The sequence below is a fragment of the Monodelphis domestica genome, chromosome 2 (assembly GCF_027887165.1).
Source record: "Monodelphis domestica isolate mMonDom1 chromosome 2, mMonDom1.pri, whole genome shotgun sequence".
Taxonomy (NCBI): domain Eukaryota; kingdom Metazoa; phylum Chordata; class Mammalia; order Didelphimorphia; family Didelphidae; genus Monodelphis; species Monodelphis domestica.
Window position 1 is genome coordinate 290895981 of NC_077228.1, and position 15704 is coordinate 290911684.

Genomic DNA, 15704 nt, shown 5'->3' on the forward strand with positions numbered 1-15704 from the left:
AACCAATAAACCTGATATAATCAGTCAACTAATATTCTTACCCAAAGATCAGTCTCTCAAGATAATTTTAATTGTAACATGAATAAGACTCGTTTGAATGGGATTCATGACCAGAATTTGGCAATGGGATGTATAATTTATGTCGCACCTCTCAAAAAAAAATACAGGTTGATAGAAGGAGTGTCAGAGTAGCATTATATGTTAAGAAGACATGAAAATCCATGTGGATTTCTCCATCTGAGTGTAGAAACACAGAGAACATTTTCAAGAGAATGATAGGAGCAACAGAGTGCTTAGGCTGATGAAAAATAAGGATGAGATGAATCTTTCCTAATACAGATCAGAACTGCAGGGGTGAGACAATGGTGACAATGGACTTCTACTATTTGTATAGCTGCCCTCAATTTTTTAAAAGCATTGTTTTGGGAGGTCAGGTAGGTGGGTCAATGGATTGAGAGTAAGGTCTAGAGATAGGAATTCTGGGTTTAAATTTGACCTCAAACACTGCCTAGCTGTGTGACCCTGGGAAAGACATTTAACCACCATTGCCTAGCCCTTACTGCCATTTTTGACTTGGAATTCTAAGACCAAAGGCAAGGGTTTAAAAATAAACAAACAAAACCCCAAGAGAATCTAGGTAGACTCACCTCCTTGGGTAACCCAACAAGAGCATTTCCTAAAGCTCTTACTGCCAGGAATCTGATAACAGGATTGACATCTTGGGTTCTTTCTATTTCTAACTTCAAAGCTGAATTCAATGAGTTTTTCTCCAGCATCCCCATTTCCTGGCAACCTAAAAGCTACAGAAGACAAAATGTGAACATTGCATAGTGTGCCCACCCAGGAACCCTTTAGCCCAAGTTATTCCTTACCCCCACCCACCTCACCTCTATTCCTTAAAAATACAATCTTCCTACAAACCTCAGCTCAAGTGGCCATCTTCCAAGTAAAGTCTTTCTTGATTTTCCACTCCCTACCCTAGTTGCTAATAGTTTCCCTTCAAAATTACCATGCATTTATCTTGAACTTATTTTGTATAAATCTATTTATGCAAGCATTTTCTCTTCTGATGGAGTATAATCTCCTTGAGGGTAGGGGCTTTTTCATTTTTGTCTTTGTATCCCCAGCCTCCAGCATAGGGCCTGTAACAAACTAGACCGTTAATAAATTCCTGTTGATTAACTGGTTGTCCAATATTTTCCTGACTCTGGCTTGGCCTTACCTCTGAAAACAGGGCAGTGCAGACCATTCTGTATTCATGTTCAGCCGACTTAAGGAAAGGCAAAAGATTATGTAGCACATTGCGATTTAAGATCTCAGGGTACTGGACCAAAGATCTATAAAGAAAAGGAATAGCAGCAAATGAAATATTTTAGGGTAATGTCTCAGAGATGTTCCTAAAATCCTTCCCTTCTGCCCTAGGTCTTTGGCAGAATTTCCTTTTGATTTTCTGTACCCAAACTTTCTTGTTTCTTCTTCTTCTTCTTCTTCTTCTCTTCTTCTTCTTCTTCTTCTTCTTCTTCTTCTTCTTCTTCTTCTTCTTCTTCTTCTTCTTCTTCTTCTTCTTCTTCTTCTTCTTCTTCTTCTTCTTCTTTCTTCTTCTTCTTCTTCTTCTTCTTCTTCTTCTCTTCTTCTTCTTCTTCTTCTTCTTCTTCTTCTTCTTCTTCTCTCTTCTTCTTCTTCTTCTTCTTCTTCTTCTTCTTCTTCTTCTTCTTCTTCTTCTTCTCTTCTTCTTCTTCTTCTTCTTCTTCTTCTTCTTCCTTTCTTCTTCTTCTTCTTCTTCTTCTTCTTCTTCTTCTTCTTCTTCTTCTTCTTCTTCTTCTTCTTCTTCTTCTTATTGTTATTACTTAAATAACCTTCAGGGTTCTATTTTATTTTATTTTTTAAACCTCTTTACCTTTCAACTTAGAAGCAATACTAGTTATTGATTCCAAGGCAGAAGAGTAGTGAGGGTGAAACAATAGAGGTTAAATGACTTGTCCAGAGTCACATAACTAGATTGAACCCAGGACCTCCCCTCTCTAAGGTCTGGCTTTCAATCCACTGAACAGCCTGACTGACCCACAGGGTTCTTTATTTTAATACCATTTTCAACACCATTTACTCTGAACCATGACTTTGGCCATTTGGTGCAGAATGTTATTATTATTATTACCAGAATTATATTAGCAGAATAATAAGATTTGCAGTGTCACCAAGGTTAGAGTGAGGAATTGCTCTGAATATCAGATTTTCTGGGTAAATTTCAGAGAACAAATGCCTAGACAACTTTTTCAAACAAAAATCTCCTTCCAATGTCAAAACAAAATACTACCAGAGTATTCTTTAATATCTGACAAGCTGCGGGCAAATGTGAAGCTATTTAAAGTGGTTTTAGAAATTTAAAATTAAAATGAGAAAAACCAAATCTTTTCCATTTCCTCCCTATAAACTAGGAAAATATTAATTAGGCTGAGTGTGAGTAAGCACTTTTAGTAGTTACCTATGGGAGCTCTATGGCCTCATTAAAAGAGTCACACCCAACTTGACAGACCCATAATTCTAGCTCCAGTCTGAGCAATATCTTGATATTTCAGGAGCTAGGATCTTTAGAGAGGAAGGCAAATATACTTTTGGGGGGGATAAGGGAGATAAGGGGACTATATATGTCAGGAAAGTTAATTAGATCATTTATTAAACAGTCTGGTAAGTACAATAGAACAGCTTGCTTGTTCAGTGGGTTAGAGCAGGGGTCCCAAATTATAGCCTATGGGCCACATGAGGCCCTCTGAGGCCATTTATCTGGCCCCCCCTGTACTTCCAGAAGGGGCACCTCTTTCATTGGTGGTCAGTGAGAGGAGCACTGTATGTGACGGCAGTGCAAAGCATGGTGTCTCTCACGTACAGTACTACTTCCAGTGACATAATCCTTTGCGTGGTGCTGTGTTCTGAGAGTAACTGAACAAGAACAAGGTGCCACACAAGAGGATTATGTAGCTGCACAATGGAAAGCATCAGCATGGTGAGCAATGATCTGGGGGGAGGGGATTCCGCAGTGTATACTGCTGTCCGATATAGTGATGGTAGTGACGGGGTATGACAGGCACATCACAGCCAGTACTGCAGCCTCTGCTATGCTATCCCAGACAGAGATATACAGGTTTGTTCATAGTTTTTTTTTTTTTTTTATAGTCCAGCTCTCCAATAGTCTGAGGGACAGTGAACTGGCCCCCCTCTGTAAAAAGTTTGGGGACCCCTGGTAGAATATTGGGCTTGGAATCAGTAAAATTCATCTTTCTGAGTTCAAATCCAGCCTCAGATCCACATTTAACTGTGTGACCCCAGGCAAGTCGCTTAACCTTGTTTGCCTCAGTTCCTCATCTGTAAAATGAGCTAGTAAAGGAAATGGCAAACTACATAAATATTTTTGCTAAGAAAACTTGAATGGGATCCTGAAGATTCCACATGACTGAAAAAGATAGAACAAGCCTTTAAGATTCTTGCCCTCAGGCAAAAAGATAGAACAAGCCTTTAAGATTCTTGCCCTCAGGCAGAAGTAGAAACTTGGACTGAGATGATTAAGGATAGCAGAGGTCTTTGATCAGCCAGAAGCCTGTGGTCCTGGTCACAGAATAGAACCAGAACTTCAGAAGCAGCCAAACTATCCTTTCAAGCCCTGCTCAGGACCCACATCCTTCATTAAGATTTTCACAGCTTAGCCTGCTAACACAGATGACATCACCCTCAGAACACCTGCTTCATTGCATCCCTAGTTCATCTCTGCCACTTTAGGACGTAATGGCTCCTTCTTATAAGCAAATAAGTCACAGGATGATAGAATCTTGGCTTCTCATTCAGGCATCACTATCACTCTACCCCAAGCCATCCCTGAGCAGGAATCCTCTCTACAATACTTCTGTTAAGTAAATGGTCTTCCAGACTCTGATTAAAGACCACTGCTTCCTGAGGTGGTCACTTCTACCATTGCCTTCCTTAATTAGTAGGAAGTTTTCTTCTACACTGAATCTGTATGTGCTGCCCTATCACTTCCATCCATTGATCCTCCAGGGGTCCAAAGAAGAACAAGTAGAAGGTGCTTCCCAGAGCATAGAGTTTCAATATTTCATGGTCCCACAAAGTTTTTCCGCCTTAAGAGTAAATATCCTGTTCTTATTTGTCATGGTCCCCAGTTTCCTCACCAACCTGGTCACCTTCATTTAGATTAACCCTCATTTAGATTAACCCTCATGTGAAAATCCTTCCTCAAATGTGGCATCCAGTAATGAAAATGATTCTCTAAGTGTGGGTTGACTAGGGCAGATACAGCATCACTAGAATAAATGTCATCCTGGATGCTTTGTATCATCTATTGATAAAACCTAGGATTGAGCTGAAAAAGCATAGCAGAGCAGAGCAGAGCAGAGTGACTGGAGTTGAGGACACTTAATTTAAATGTACAATAATTGTGTGGCCAGAATCAAGTTACTCCACCTTCCAGTGCCATGCACAACTCTTAGGGATTATAAGTAACACATTGAGATCCAGCATGACCCCAAAATGAAGGGAAGATATATCTCTTTTACTTCTTTGCAGAGGTGCAGGCAACTGGATAAGAAACATTGCATATACGATTAGGCATGGTGGATTAAAAAAAAAAAACAGAAATGTGTCTCCTCCCCTTGTCTTTGCTCTTTTAGAAAAAATATGTTCATTTGTTTGCTACATTAAATTTCTCATGTGTCTTCCTCCCTTCATCTCCCACCCTTTTGAAATCTTTGTTGTAAGAAATATCTCCTTAGGGAGATGTGGGGGTGGGGAAAGGTTTGTAATTGGAAATGAATATGTTATAAAAATAGATGTTTATTTAGATACTTAAATAGATATTATTTAAATATTTTAAATATATTTGATATTAGAATATTTAAAATATTATAAAGTTCATACTTATAATTAGTCTGCTTCAATAGAAGGAATTTCAATATAGAAATTCTCCCACACCCAATGTGTCACAATTCCAGATTCACTGCATGCATCCAGATGCCTTTTGTTTCTTTTGGGCGGCAAGTATGTCCTACTATTGATTCATCCACTTCATTCACTTTTTTTGTCTTTTCCCCAAGTTAGGGTCCAGTACTGACCAGCTCCACGTTAGGTGCTTAATAAATAAGAGATGATTGATCTTTACCTGCACAAATGAGTCACTCCAATGTGTACAAACTGGGCATTCTGAAGGAACTTCCAAACTTGTGTATTTTCCATTTGAACAACAGCACTGTGGAATCCCTTGAGTTCCAGAAAGTTCTTAAATCCATCCTCCATGGAGCTAGACAATGAAGGAGAGAGAAGAGTTGGTTCCACCATGTCTTTACAAATGGTCAGAAAGGAGTACATATGTAAATAGGAAAATACACAAAGTTCTTAGCTTAAAAAGACCCTGACTGGTCAACAATCCATGGATGTAAATTGCTACTTTCACCTTGATTGCTTGTTATGGTCAGCTCTTGCCCTGATATTTAAGAAGATACCTGATAGTCCAACCCATCCCCTATTCCCTACTTTAGAATTTTGCTGGGAGATTAAGGAGTTTCTTTCCATTTGCAGTTGGTAGGAGATACAAGAGTTCAGGGTGGATAGAGTGCCAGCCTTGGAATCAGGAAGACTTATCTTCCTGAGTTCAAATCCAGCCCCAAACATTAATTAGCTGTGTGTAATCCTGGGCAAGTCATTTAACCCTCTGCTTCAGTTTCCTCTTCTATAAAATGAGTTGGAGAAGGAAGTGGAAAACCATTCCAGTACCTTTGCCCCCCAAAACCCAAATGGAATCATAAACAGTCTGGCACGACTGAAAAACAAATGAATGACAACACAAGAAATAAAATCTTTTGGCTCTCTAATCCCATTCTTACAATATTATGCAATAGCTGCATGTGACTCTGGGCAAGTCACTTACCTTCTCTGCAAAGCAGTAATAAAGAACTTTTGTACCCTGGTAAGCACAACAAACTGTGATAGAGGGCATGGGGGGGGGGGGGAAGGAATGGAGAAGAAATATAGTCTTTAGTGAGAGTTTGAGACCTCAGGCTGCTGCTGGGAAAAATGCCCACTCCTCATCCCCAGAAAAAGAGGTCAAATTGGTAGTTTTCTAGTGGAACTGACAGCACCTTGTTGCTATCAATGTTGTCTCTTCATACTTATCTATAAGAAGCCTGATTACATAGGGGGATTTGGGGAGTAAAGAATGGACTCTTACACTGGAGAAACAACTGAAAAAAAGTTTTTAGACATTATTACTCCAACCCCCAGACTCTCAAAGTATCAAGTAATAACTAGAAGGGGACTCAAAAATCATATCGTTTAACCATACTATCCAATAATTTATTGTGCAAAATAAAAAAAAATTGAGGTCCAGAGAGGCTCGAATTTATACAGCTCTTATTGAAATTGTGGTCAAGTTGAGGGGGGACTCAAATGGTGTCCAAAGCTCATAGATCCACAGAGTTAAGAGCTAGAAAAGACTTCAGAGAGTATCTTGTCTATCCTCCTTATTTTATTGAAGAAGAAAAGAACCAGAATTGGAGTCAGAGTGCAGATTTGAACTTTCTTAACCAGGATATTTGAACTTCTTAAGTGGTTCAGGGACATGGGACTTCCCAGAGTATTGGTCCTCAGACTCATGAATTAGGACAGTCAAGGAGGCAAAGCCCCTCTATCTTTCCAGGTACACTCTGACTCCTAGCTCATGAAGATCTACCAGAAAGACAGGGGAGCAGTCAAAGTATTATCAGCATCCTCCTTGTCAGCATCTTCTGACAGCTATGGCGAACTTCTCTTCCAATCTCCAAGGCAGTGGGTTTCAAATTTTTTTTTGCTTATAGTTTAGCTTTCTTTGGTGTGGAGAAGCATTGAAGGTTAAAGCCAGTGAAATGGTAGAATTGAAAAATAATTAAAACAGCCATAAAAAAGGTTCTTTATGGATTTAATCTACCTACCATCTAGCTGCCTTTATATGCCTTTATTATCTTTCCCTTCCATTGTCCCCCTCCCCACTGAACAATTTTTAAAAATGCAATTAAAATTTTCATAACAAATACTCAGTACAGCAAAACAAATATGGGGTCACAAGATAAATTTTGTGATTAATGCATATATGTGTATAAGGAAAATTGTGTTTATTTTGTGAATACTACATTTTCCACACTATGCATGGTGGGTGAGTAAAATTTATATTAAACAAAATTATGTATAATTTTATTTTATTTGCTCTAACATCCACAATTTACCAGCACATTTTGAGAACTACCGACTAACTCAAATAGTCTTAAGATCAGAGGTTCTTAAACCTTTTTTTCACATGGAGCCCTATGGCAGGTGAAACTTATGGACCCTTATATATTAAGAACCTCTGCTATATCATAAATTTAGAGCTAGAAGCCTTCAATTCCAACTCCTCCATTTTATAGATAAAGAATCTGAGGGACAGAGAAGTCAAATATTTCATCCAAGTTTATAAGGCCAGCAGTCTCAGAAAGCAGATTCTGAACTGGTGTTTTCTTGATTCTATATCTGGCATGTTAGCTATTTTACGCCATTTTGTTTTTCAGTCATTTTTCAATCTGTTTGACTCTGATCACATTTGGGTTTTTTTTTTAAAAAACTACTGGAGTGATTTGCCATTTCCTTTTCCAGCTTATTTAAGGTAAGAAAACTGAAGCAAATAGAGTTAAGAGACTTACTCGGGGTCATACACTAGGAAGTTCTGAGGTCAAATTTGAACCCAGGTCCTCCCAACTCCAGGCCTGAGGCTCTATAAACCATGTCACATAGTTGCCCTCTAACCTGTGATCTTAAAATATATGGAAGGAGAACTATTGTTCAATCATTTATGATTCTATGTAACCACATTTGGGGCTTTTTTGACCAAGATATTGGGTGGTTTGTCATTTCCTTCTCAAACTTATTTGGCAAATGAGGAAACTGAGGCAAAGAAGGTTAAATGACTTGCCCAAGGATATATATCTAATAAGTGTCTAAAGCCAGATTTGAACTCATAAAGAGGAGTTTCCTAACTCTTAACACTCTAGCACTATTCTATGTAGCTGTCCATTTTGCACCCTACTGCTTCTCAAATGATCAAGTGTTGTCCTTCCATGAGACTGTTGCCATAGCTACTATCACTTCCATGCCATCCTCATCCCAGACCTGATGATTGTTTTCACTGATAGTCCTAGGGACCCTTTCCCATTAATCCTTTTGTTTCCTCCTTACCTATATGAGGCTAGCTCACTGGGGCTCTGGATCTTGGATTCAGAAACTTGCATCTTACTTAACTGTGGAAGGGAGAGAAAATAGGTGGTGAACAGTTTATCTTCTAATCCTTCCAGAATTTCCTTAAACTCCAGTGCAGCAGTGACCTCCCATAGGGCCTGTGTTTCCTGAAGGGAAATGAGAGAAAACAATTGGGTTCACTTTCAGCAAAGGTCACAAAGAGAGGAGGTTATTTGTAATCAGAAACAAAGAGTAAAAGTTTGATTTGTAAACTTACCTTGGGAAATGGAGGGATTGGTTCCTGAGATTTAAGCCATAACTTTGTTTCTTTTTTCTGGCCCCTGTTACAGTGGAGTAGAACAGGTAACACCAAGATGGCAAGGCAAGCATCATTGCCAAGTAGCCTCCAAAGTTCTCTGATATCTCTATAAGTAGAAAGACAGAGGTCCAAACACTAAAGCCAAGTTTCCATTTGATAGAGAGATGAGAATAAAGGGGAAAATAACTGATCCCCTCTGTTAAAGTAAATAGCAGAGTTATCTGGGTAAAACTCCATCAGTTATTTCCATTACTGATCTGAATAATTAAAAAATCAATAAGGATTTGTTTGGTGACTATTATGAACTAAGCACTTTGCTTTTTTGTTTTTCCTTCCTTCCTTCCTTCTTCTTTCCTTCCTTCCCCTTCCTTCCTTCCTTCCTTCCTTCCTTCCTTCCTTCCTTTCCTTCCTTCCTTCCTTCCTTCCTTCCTTCCTTCCTTCCTTCCTTCCTTCCTTCCTTCCTTCCTCCCTCCCTCTCTGCTTTCTTTCTTTCTTTCTTTCTTTCTTTCTTTCTTTCTTTCTTTCTTTCTTCTTTCTTTCTTTCTTTCTTTCTTTCTTTCTTTCTTTCTTTCTTTCTTTCTTTCTTTCTTTCTTTCTTTCTTTCTTTCTTTCTTTCTTTCTTTCTTTCTTTCTTTCTTTCTTTCTTTCTTTTCTTTCTTTCTTTCTTTCTTTCTTTCTTTCTTTCTTTCTTTCTCTCTCTCTTTCTTTCTTTCTCTCTTTCTTTCTTTCTTTCTCTCTTTCTTTCTTTCTTTCTTTCTTTCTTTCTTTCTTTCTTTCTCTCTCTCTTTCTTTCTTTCTTTCTCTCTCTCTTTCTTTCTTTCTTTCTTTCTTTCTTTCTTTCTCTCTCTCTCTCTCTCTCTCTCTCTCTTTCTTCTTCTTTCTTTCTTTCTTTCTTTCTTTCTTTCTTTCTTTCTTTCTTTCTTTCTTTCTTTCTTTCTTTCTTTCTTTCTTTCTTTCTTTCTTTCTTTCTTTCTTTCTTTCTTTCTTTCTTTTCCATTTTTTTTCTTTTAAAAACCCTTACCTTCTCTCCAGGGTCAATTAAAAACCAGAAGAGTAGCAAGGGCTAAATTACCTCATTACCTCCTTCTTTACTGTCCTCCCTGAGACATTAAGCAGTCTGATTATAGATTTTATATTTCCAATCATGTAAAACATTTTCCCACAAAGGTATATTCTTGATGAATATGTTATGACTAAATAAAATGTATCTTAACCATTAGACATTTGTTCTACACAAGGCCATTCATTTCAGTCTCAATCTTAAGCTGCTATATTGGCCTAAATCAAGTCTGGCCTATTACAGTACCAGGTAAAGTTGCCAAGACAGAATGGGGATAGAGAGAAAGAAGAGGACATAGGAAAATAAGTCTTGGGCTACACCTATAATGAACAGGATATGGATGATGACAAAGCAAAGGAGATGAGGAGAAACAGTCAGATAGGTAGGAGGAGAACCAAGAGAGAACAGTGTCATGAAAACTCAGAGAGCAGAAATATACAGCAAGAGAAGGTGGTCAAGAATGGTGCTGCAGGAGACAAATACCTATACAGCCAAATCTTGAACTAATCTTGCAGAAATTAATAGACTGATTATTGAGTGAAGCGAATTTTGGAATTCCAGTGACACCCAAGAGGAACTTTTAGGGCTATGACTTCTTTTGAATAACAGTGCTTTTTGTCACTATAAAATGAGAGGGCAAGAAGCAAGTACATGGTAAAGTGGATGAAGGATTGGAAATCAAATTTAAAACCTGAGTTGGAATTCTGCCTTCTACTGTGTGAAATTAGAATCATAGTTGGAAGAGGTCATCTCATTTCTGGACAAGAATTCTTTCTTGAACATTTCCAAAAAGTTATCATCTAGGATTCAAACTGTTGTGGAATTTCAAACTAATCTACTCTACTGAGAAAAGTAGCTGTCCATAGCTATCAAAACAGTATAGTCCAGTCCCAAGAACTCTGAGGTTCCTGACAGTAGATCCTTTAGATTCAGTTCTGAACTTTTAAAAATCCAAAGAGGCCTAATCTTAGGATGTGGAGGTCAGTGCCAGAACACATGGGCTCCAAGATAAGACCCAACATAAGCAGTCAACATACCCAGAAGGTCTATCTGTGTCATAACTCAGTTCCAGGAGAAAATCTGAATTCGGGAACAAAACCTGGAGAGACGAATAAATTAAAGATGAAAATAACATCCAGAACCAAAACCAGAGATCCTCAAGATGAAGGAATGAGCAACTCTATAACAACTCTAACTAGAGACTTTAAGGAAAAAATAAATTTTCCACAAGAATTTCATCAATTCTTAGAACAAATGAAAGAAGAGATAAAAAGTGAAATACGAGTCCTAGAGGAAAGAATTGGGAGTAAATTAAATAGCTTAGAAGAGAATGTGGAAAGCCTTGCCCAAAAAGTAGAGTTCTTGGAAGCAAGAATAGATCAAACAGAAATCAATGATTCCTCAAGACAGCAAGAAATATTGGAACAAAATCAAAAGATTGAAAAACTGGAAGAAGAAAATGTAAGATATCTGGTATCAAAAACAACTGATTTAGAAAACTGGTCAAGAAGAGATAATATTAAAATTATTGGGCTCCCTGAAAACACTGATCTAGTAAAAAGCTTAGATACTATTTTTCAAGAAATCATAACTGAAAACTGCCCAGATTTATTAGGACCAGAAGGGAGAGTAAAAATTGAAAGAATCCATAGATCACCTCCTATAAGAAATCTTCAAATGAAAACTCCCAGGAATGTCATAGTTAAGATTCAGAATTCCCATATCAAGGAGAAAATATTGCAAGAATCAAGAATGAAACAGTTCAAATACCAAGGAGTTACAATTAGGATTACACAAGACTTTGCAGCTTCAACAGTAAATGAGAGGAGATCTTGGAATACAATATTTAGAGAAGCAAAAGACCTGGGTTTACAACCTAGAATAATTTATCCTTCAAAACTTGGCATAATCCTATATGGGAAAAAATGGACATTTGATTCAGTAGAAGATTTTCAGGCATTCTTGATGGAAAGACCAGAACTGAGTGTGAAGTTTGGAATAGAAACAAAGGAATCCAGAGAAATGTAGAAAGAATCCTGGTAGTGTGAACTGATGCTGAGTGAAATGAGCAGAATCAAGAATTAAAATCAACAATGTAAAGAGAAATAATGCTGAAAGTAATGAAAAAACTGGACAACTGGACAAAGTTTTGAGACAGAAGAGATGGACTCGAATGCATAAAGAAACCTATATTTTGACTACAGTGATTAATCCCAATATGGGGATTAATTTTGTTGGTGTTAGAAATCCTCTCAACACTGTTTTTGGAGGAGAAATGAGGTTGGGTTTAGCAATAATGATGTCTTAATGGCCATTGCAATATTGTAAATTCACACAAAGGAAGAGAAGTTCAAATAGCATGACAAATATTTTGAAATGAAAGTAAAGAATTTTATACTTAAAGAAAATGGTATGATGCTAGCATTCCTGGTTTCATATAAAGTCCACTTTTTTTGTGTTTACATATTTTGTTTTAGGTTTGGAAGGGCTTTTTATGTTTATTAGTAATAAACAGTCCCCAACAAGTTGTAATTCACATTGTCTATTGAAGATGTTTTATGACTGACAACCTGCCTTCCAAACCATCATATTTTGTTATAATAGAAATTTGGAAATTTTCATTACAATAACTTGTCTGATCTCCAAAACTTGGCTCACTGGTTCTAGTTCTTTTCTGTCCCTTCCAACCCACCTCTTTTAAGAAATAGAAGCCTGATTCTTACTCTTCCCCATGATCTTTCTTTACTGCTACTGTCAATCCTACTTCAATAGGTTTTGAGGTTTCTCCATTACCTTGAAGTATAAAGTTCAACTTGTTTACCTTGACTTTCATCTCCCTACATTTTGACACTAACTCAGTCACTCCAGCTACTCTCATCCACTGAAGACCACCAGCATTCTAACCTTTATTCCTTTCTCTTGAGAAATTTGCTTCCCTCCCCTTCATTCATAGAAAAAAGTTCCTTGAGTGAGTTGAGGATCCTTAAGTATACCTTACCTTGTCTAAAAGCTTTTTTTTATGCATATAATAAATATTTGTCAATATCAAAAAAAAAAAAAAAAAAAAAAAAAAAAAAAAAAAAAGAATGGTGCTGCAGACCCATTTCTATTCCCAGATGATGCAAGTTTACCCTTCATGACACATAAATTAGTTCATTTAATAAAATCAATATTCCTTTTATCTGAGAAGCTATGGGAAGAATGTTTTGGAGGGAGAAAGGAAGTAGAGAGAGACTGAATGCAGGAAGACCTGCTGTTAGGCTATTATAGTAGGCTATTATAAGAGAGAATGTAAGAAGAACAAGTTTCGGTATCTGAAAAATAGACATCATAATATTTGCTCAGATAGGTGGCACAGTGGAGAACGTGCCAGGTTTGAAATCAGGAAGATTCATCTTCCCAAATTCTAGCCTCAGATATTTAATAGCTATGGGACCTTGGGCAGGTCAGTTAACTCTGTTTATCCCCATTTCTTATCTGTAAAAAATGAAATGGAAAAGGAAATGGCAAATCATTTCAGTTTCTTTGCCAAGAAAATCCCAAGTAGGGTCATAAAAAGTTGAATATGATTGAAACGATTGAACAAAAACAGAGATAACTGGAAAGAGGGAATCACTGTTCTAGATTACTTACCTCATGTCAGCAAAGGAAAAAAGAAATGTATTGACAGTGAAGATGGACAGGCACATATGGGTAAGTTTGTGCTTACTTGTCATATGGAAGTGGGTTTTTCAGGAGGCAGGGTACCACAGTTCTTGGAGCCAATTTGGTCAACTGTTGGACGGTAGCTGTAAGTTCTCTTCGTACTAATTCATCCTTTAAAGAATGCAACATTTCCACCAGAATAGTAAGGAGACCTGGGATCTATGAATAGAGCATGGGGATACAGAGTGGTTTCACTTTAATTTAATATCGATCAATCAATCACTAAGTGTTAATTAAGCTCCTACTATATGCCAATCATTGTGCTAGAATTTGGGGGTGCAACAATAAAAGTGGAGCAAGGAGCATACATTCCATCAGGAGAGAAAACAAGGACATAAATAACTCTACAGGAATCCTACTCAAAGTAAGTGGGTTGGGGGACTAGAAGATGGGAGAATCAGGAAAGGCTTCATATACGTATTACTTGGCATGATAGGTGATCACATTGTCTTACTCCCAGCAGTGCAATTAAAAAAAACATTTTTAAACCCTTACTTTACAGTGTTATGGATAAAGAGGCTGCCACCAAGATACTTTATCTTTTTTTTAAACCCTTACCTTCTGTCTTGGAATCAATACTCTGTATTGGTTTCAAGGCAGAAGAGGAGTAAGAGTTGGCAATGGGGTTTAAGTGACTTGCCCAGGGTCACACAGTTAGGAAGTATCTGAGGCTAGATTTGAAGCCAGGATCTACTGTCTCTTAGCCTGGCTATCTTATCTACTGGGTCACCCAGCTGTTCTCAGTGCAATTAAAATTGAACAAGTATATATTAAATACTTGCTTCCTATATTGAATCCAACTTCACACCATTACTAGTTTCTATTTGTTTTCTAACTGTTTGGAGTGATTTAGAATTGGAATTTCAATGACTGACTTCTTTCTGGGGTCTCTCTGATCTGCCACTTGGGATTTTAGTGCCTGGAGTAAGTCAGTGTCATTTGAAATTAGGAGATGATACTTCTCCATGGGGAAAGGAGACAGAAACTTCAGGATACTGGCACAAAACTGTTGTTGAGAAGGTTTTGGGGGGTGGAGCTGGTACAGAACAGCAGAAAAGTAGCTCATGCTACTTGCCATCTGGTAGCTTCCTTCTTTAATTACTGTTAACTAGTGTCAGATACTTTGGTTTCTAAGCCCCTGAAGGACTTCCAAAATTTAGCACCTTCTAGGTTTGGTGCTCTTGGACAAACCTCTAGTCACGTCACCCTAGGTACAGCTCTGCCACTCCATATCATTTGCCACAGATACTCCCACAATTCTCCTCATTCATTGGAGAGGGCTGCAAATGTGGCAAATCTCATATGTTACCTTGAAACACACAGCATTACCTCATCTTTGACTCTGGCCCCAAAGGACTCTACCACCATCCTCAATACAAACACAATCGACCTGGGGCAAGTGACTCTCTCTATTATTCCATCAGAGGCAGTATACAGAAAGGTCAGTAGCTCCTGAAGTGGCAGATGGTTAAAAATGAGCTGAAGAAAGACAAAAATAGACCAAAATCCTAAGAAAAGTAAGCATCCCTTTGAATTGCGAGAACTATGGTTAAAATGGCAGTCGTAGCTATGAGCCTAGTTTTAGAAGAATCCTGAGCTGTGCAGTAGAACTGAAAAAATACCCCCATTTCCCTCCTCTATTTTATTTTAAGAACCTAGGGCAGGAAGCTGATTTATGTCAAATCAGTTGGTAGGGAGGTGAGATTTGAATCCAAGTCTTATGAATCGAGAACCAGTGCTCTTTTAACTATACCCTAATCCATTAAACAACCCATAGCTGGCCTTTAACATTTATATATATTTTTTAGAATTGCTGATAATAAAGATCTTTTGTAAGCTAAAGAAATATGGTGTGATCTTTTGGAGGTTCTCTTTATGCTTGTGTAATTAATAATTTCCTGAAGATGAGGAAATGGCAGGATCATATATTTAATTGTTCAGATATTTCAGTAATGTCCAACTCCATGTGGGGTTTTCTTTCCTTTTCTTTTCTTTTTATTCAGGTTATATTTATATTTTTTCCTTTTAAACATTATTTTATTTGGTCATTTTCAAACATTATTCATTAGAAACAAAGATCATTTTCTTTTCCTCCTCCCCTCCCAACACCTCTCCCATTGGCGATACGTGATTCCTCTGGGTATCACATGTGTTCTAGATACAAACTCATTTCCATGTTATTGGTTTTTGCATTAGGGTGTTCATTTGTAGTCTTTCCTCAATCATATACCCTCCATCCCCATAGTCAAGGTGTTGTCTTTCCTTGGTGTTTTTACTCCCACCATTTGTCCTCTGCTTGAGGGTAGTGTTTTTTTTTTTCTCCTTGATCCCTGCAGGTTGTTCAGGGACATTGCATTGACACTAATGGAAAACTAC

The 15704-nt window shown here is 37.7% G+C and overlaps 1 protein-coding gene across 5 annotated transcripts in view; it reads right to left on the reverse strand.

Moving 5' to 3' along the window:
- Positions 1-15704, reverse strand: part of LOC103096394 (maestro heat-like repeat-containing protein family member 1) — a 143553-nt gene that overhangs the window by 14922 nt on the left and 112927 nt on the right. For 3 of the 5 annotated variants that reach the window (XR_008916557.1, XM_056818346.1, XM_056818349.1), the window contains 7 exons: positions 14658-14807; positions 13333-13487; positions 8522-8669; positions 8245-8411; positions 5165-5302; positions 1223-1337; positions 648-800 (listed from right to left, as the gene is read on the reverse strand). Coding sequence is in view for 4 of the 5 variants with exons in the window: in XM_056818346.1 (XP_056674324.1) it covers positions 648-800; positions 1223-1337; positions 5165-5302; positions 8245-8411; positions 8522-8669; positions 13333-13487; positions 14658-14807 (1026 nt within the window). In the remaining variant the exon portion in view is untranslated. The remainder of the gene's footprint in view (positions 1-647; positions 801-1222; positions 1338-5164; positions 5303-8244; positions 8412-8521; positions 8670-13332; positions 13488-14657; positions 14808-15704) is intronic. The other 2 variants (XM_056818347.1, XM_056818348.1) reach the window with 2 other exon arrangements.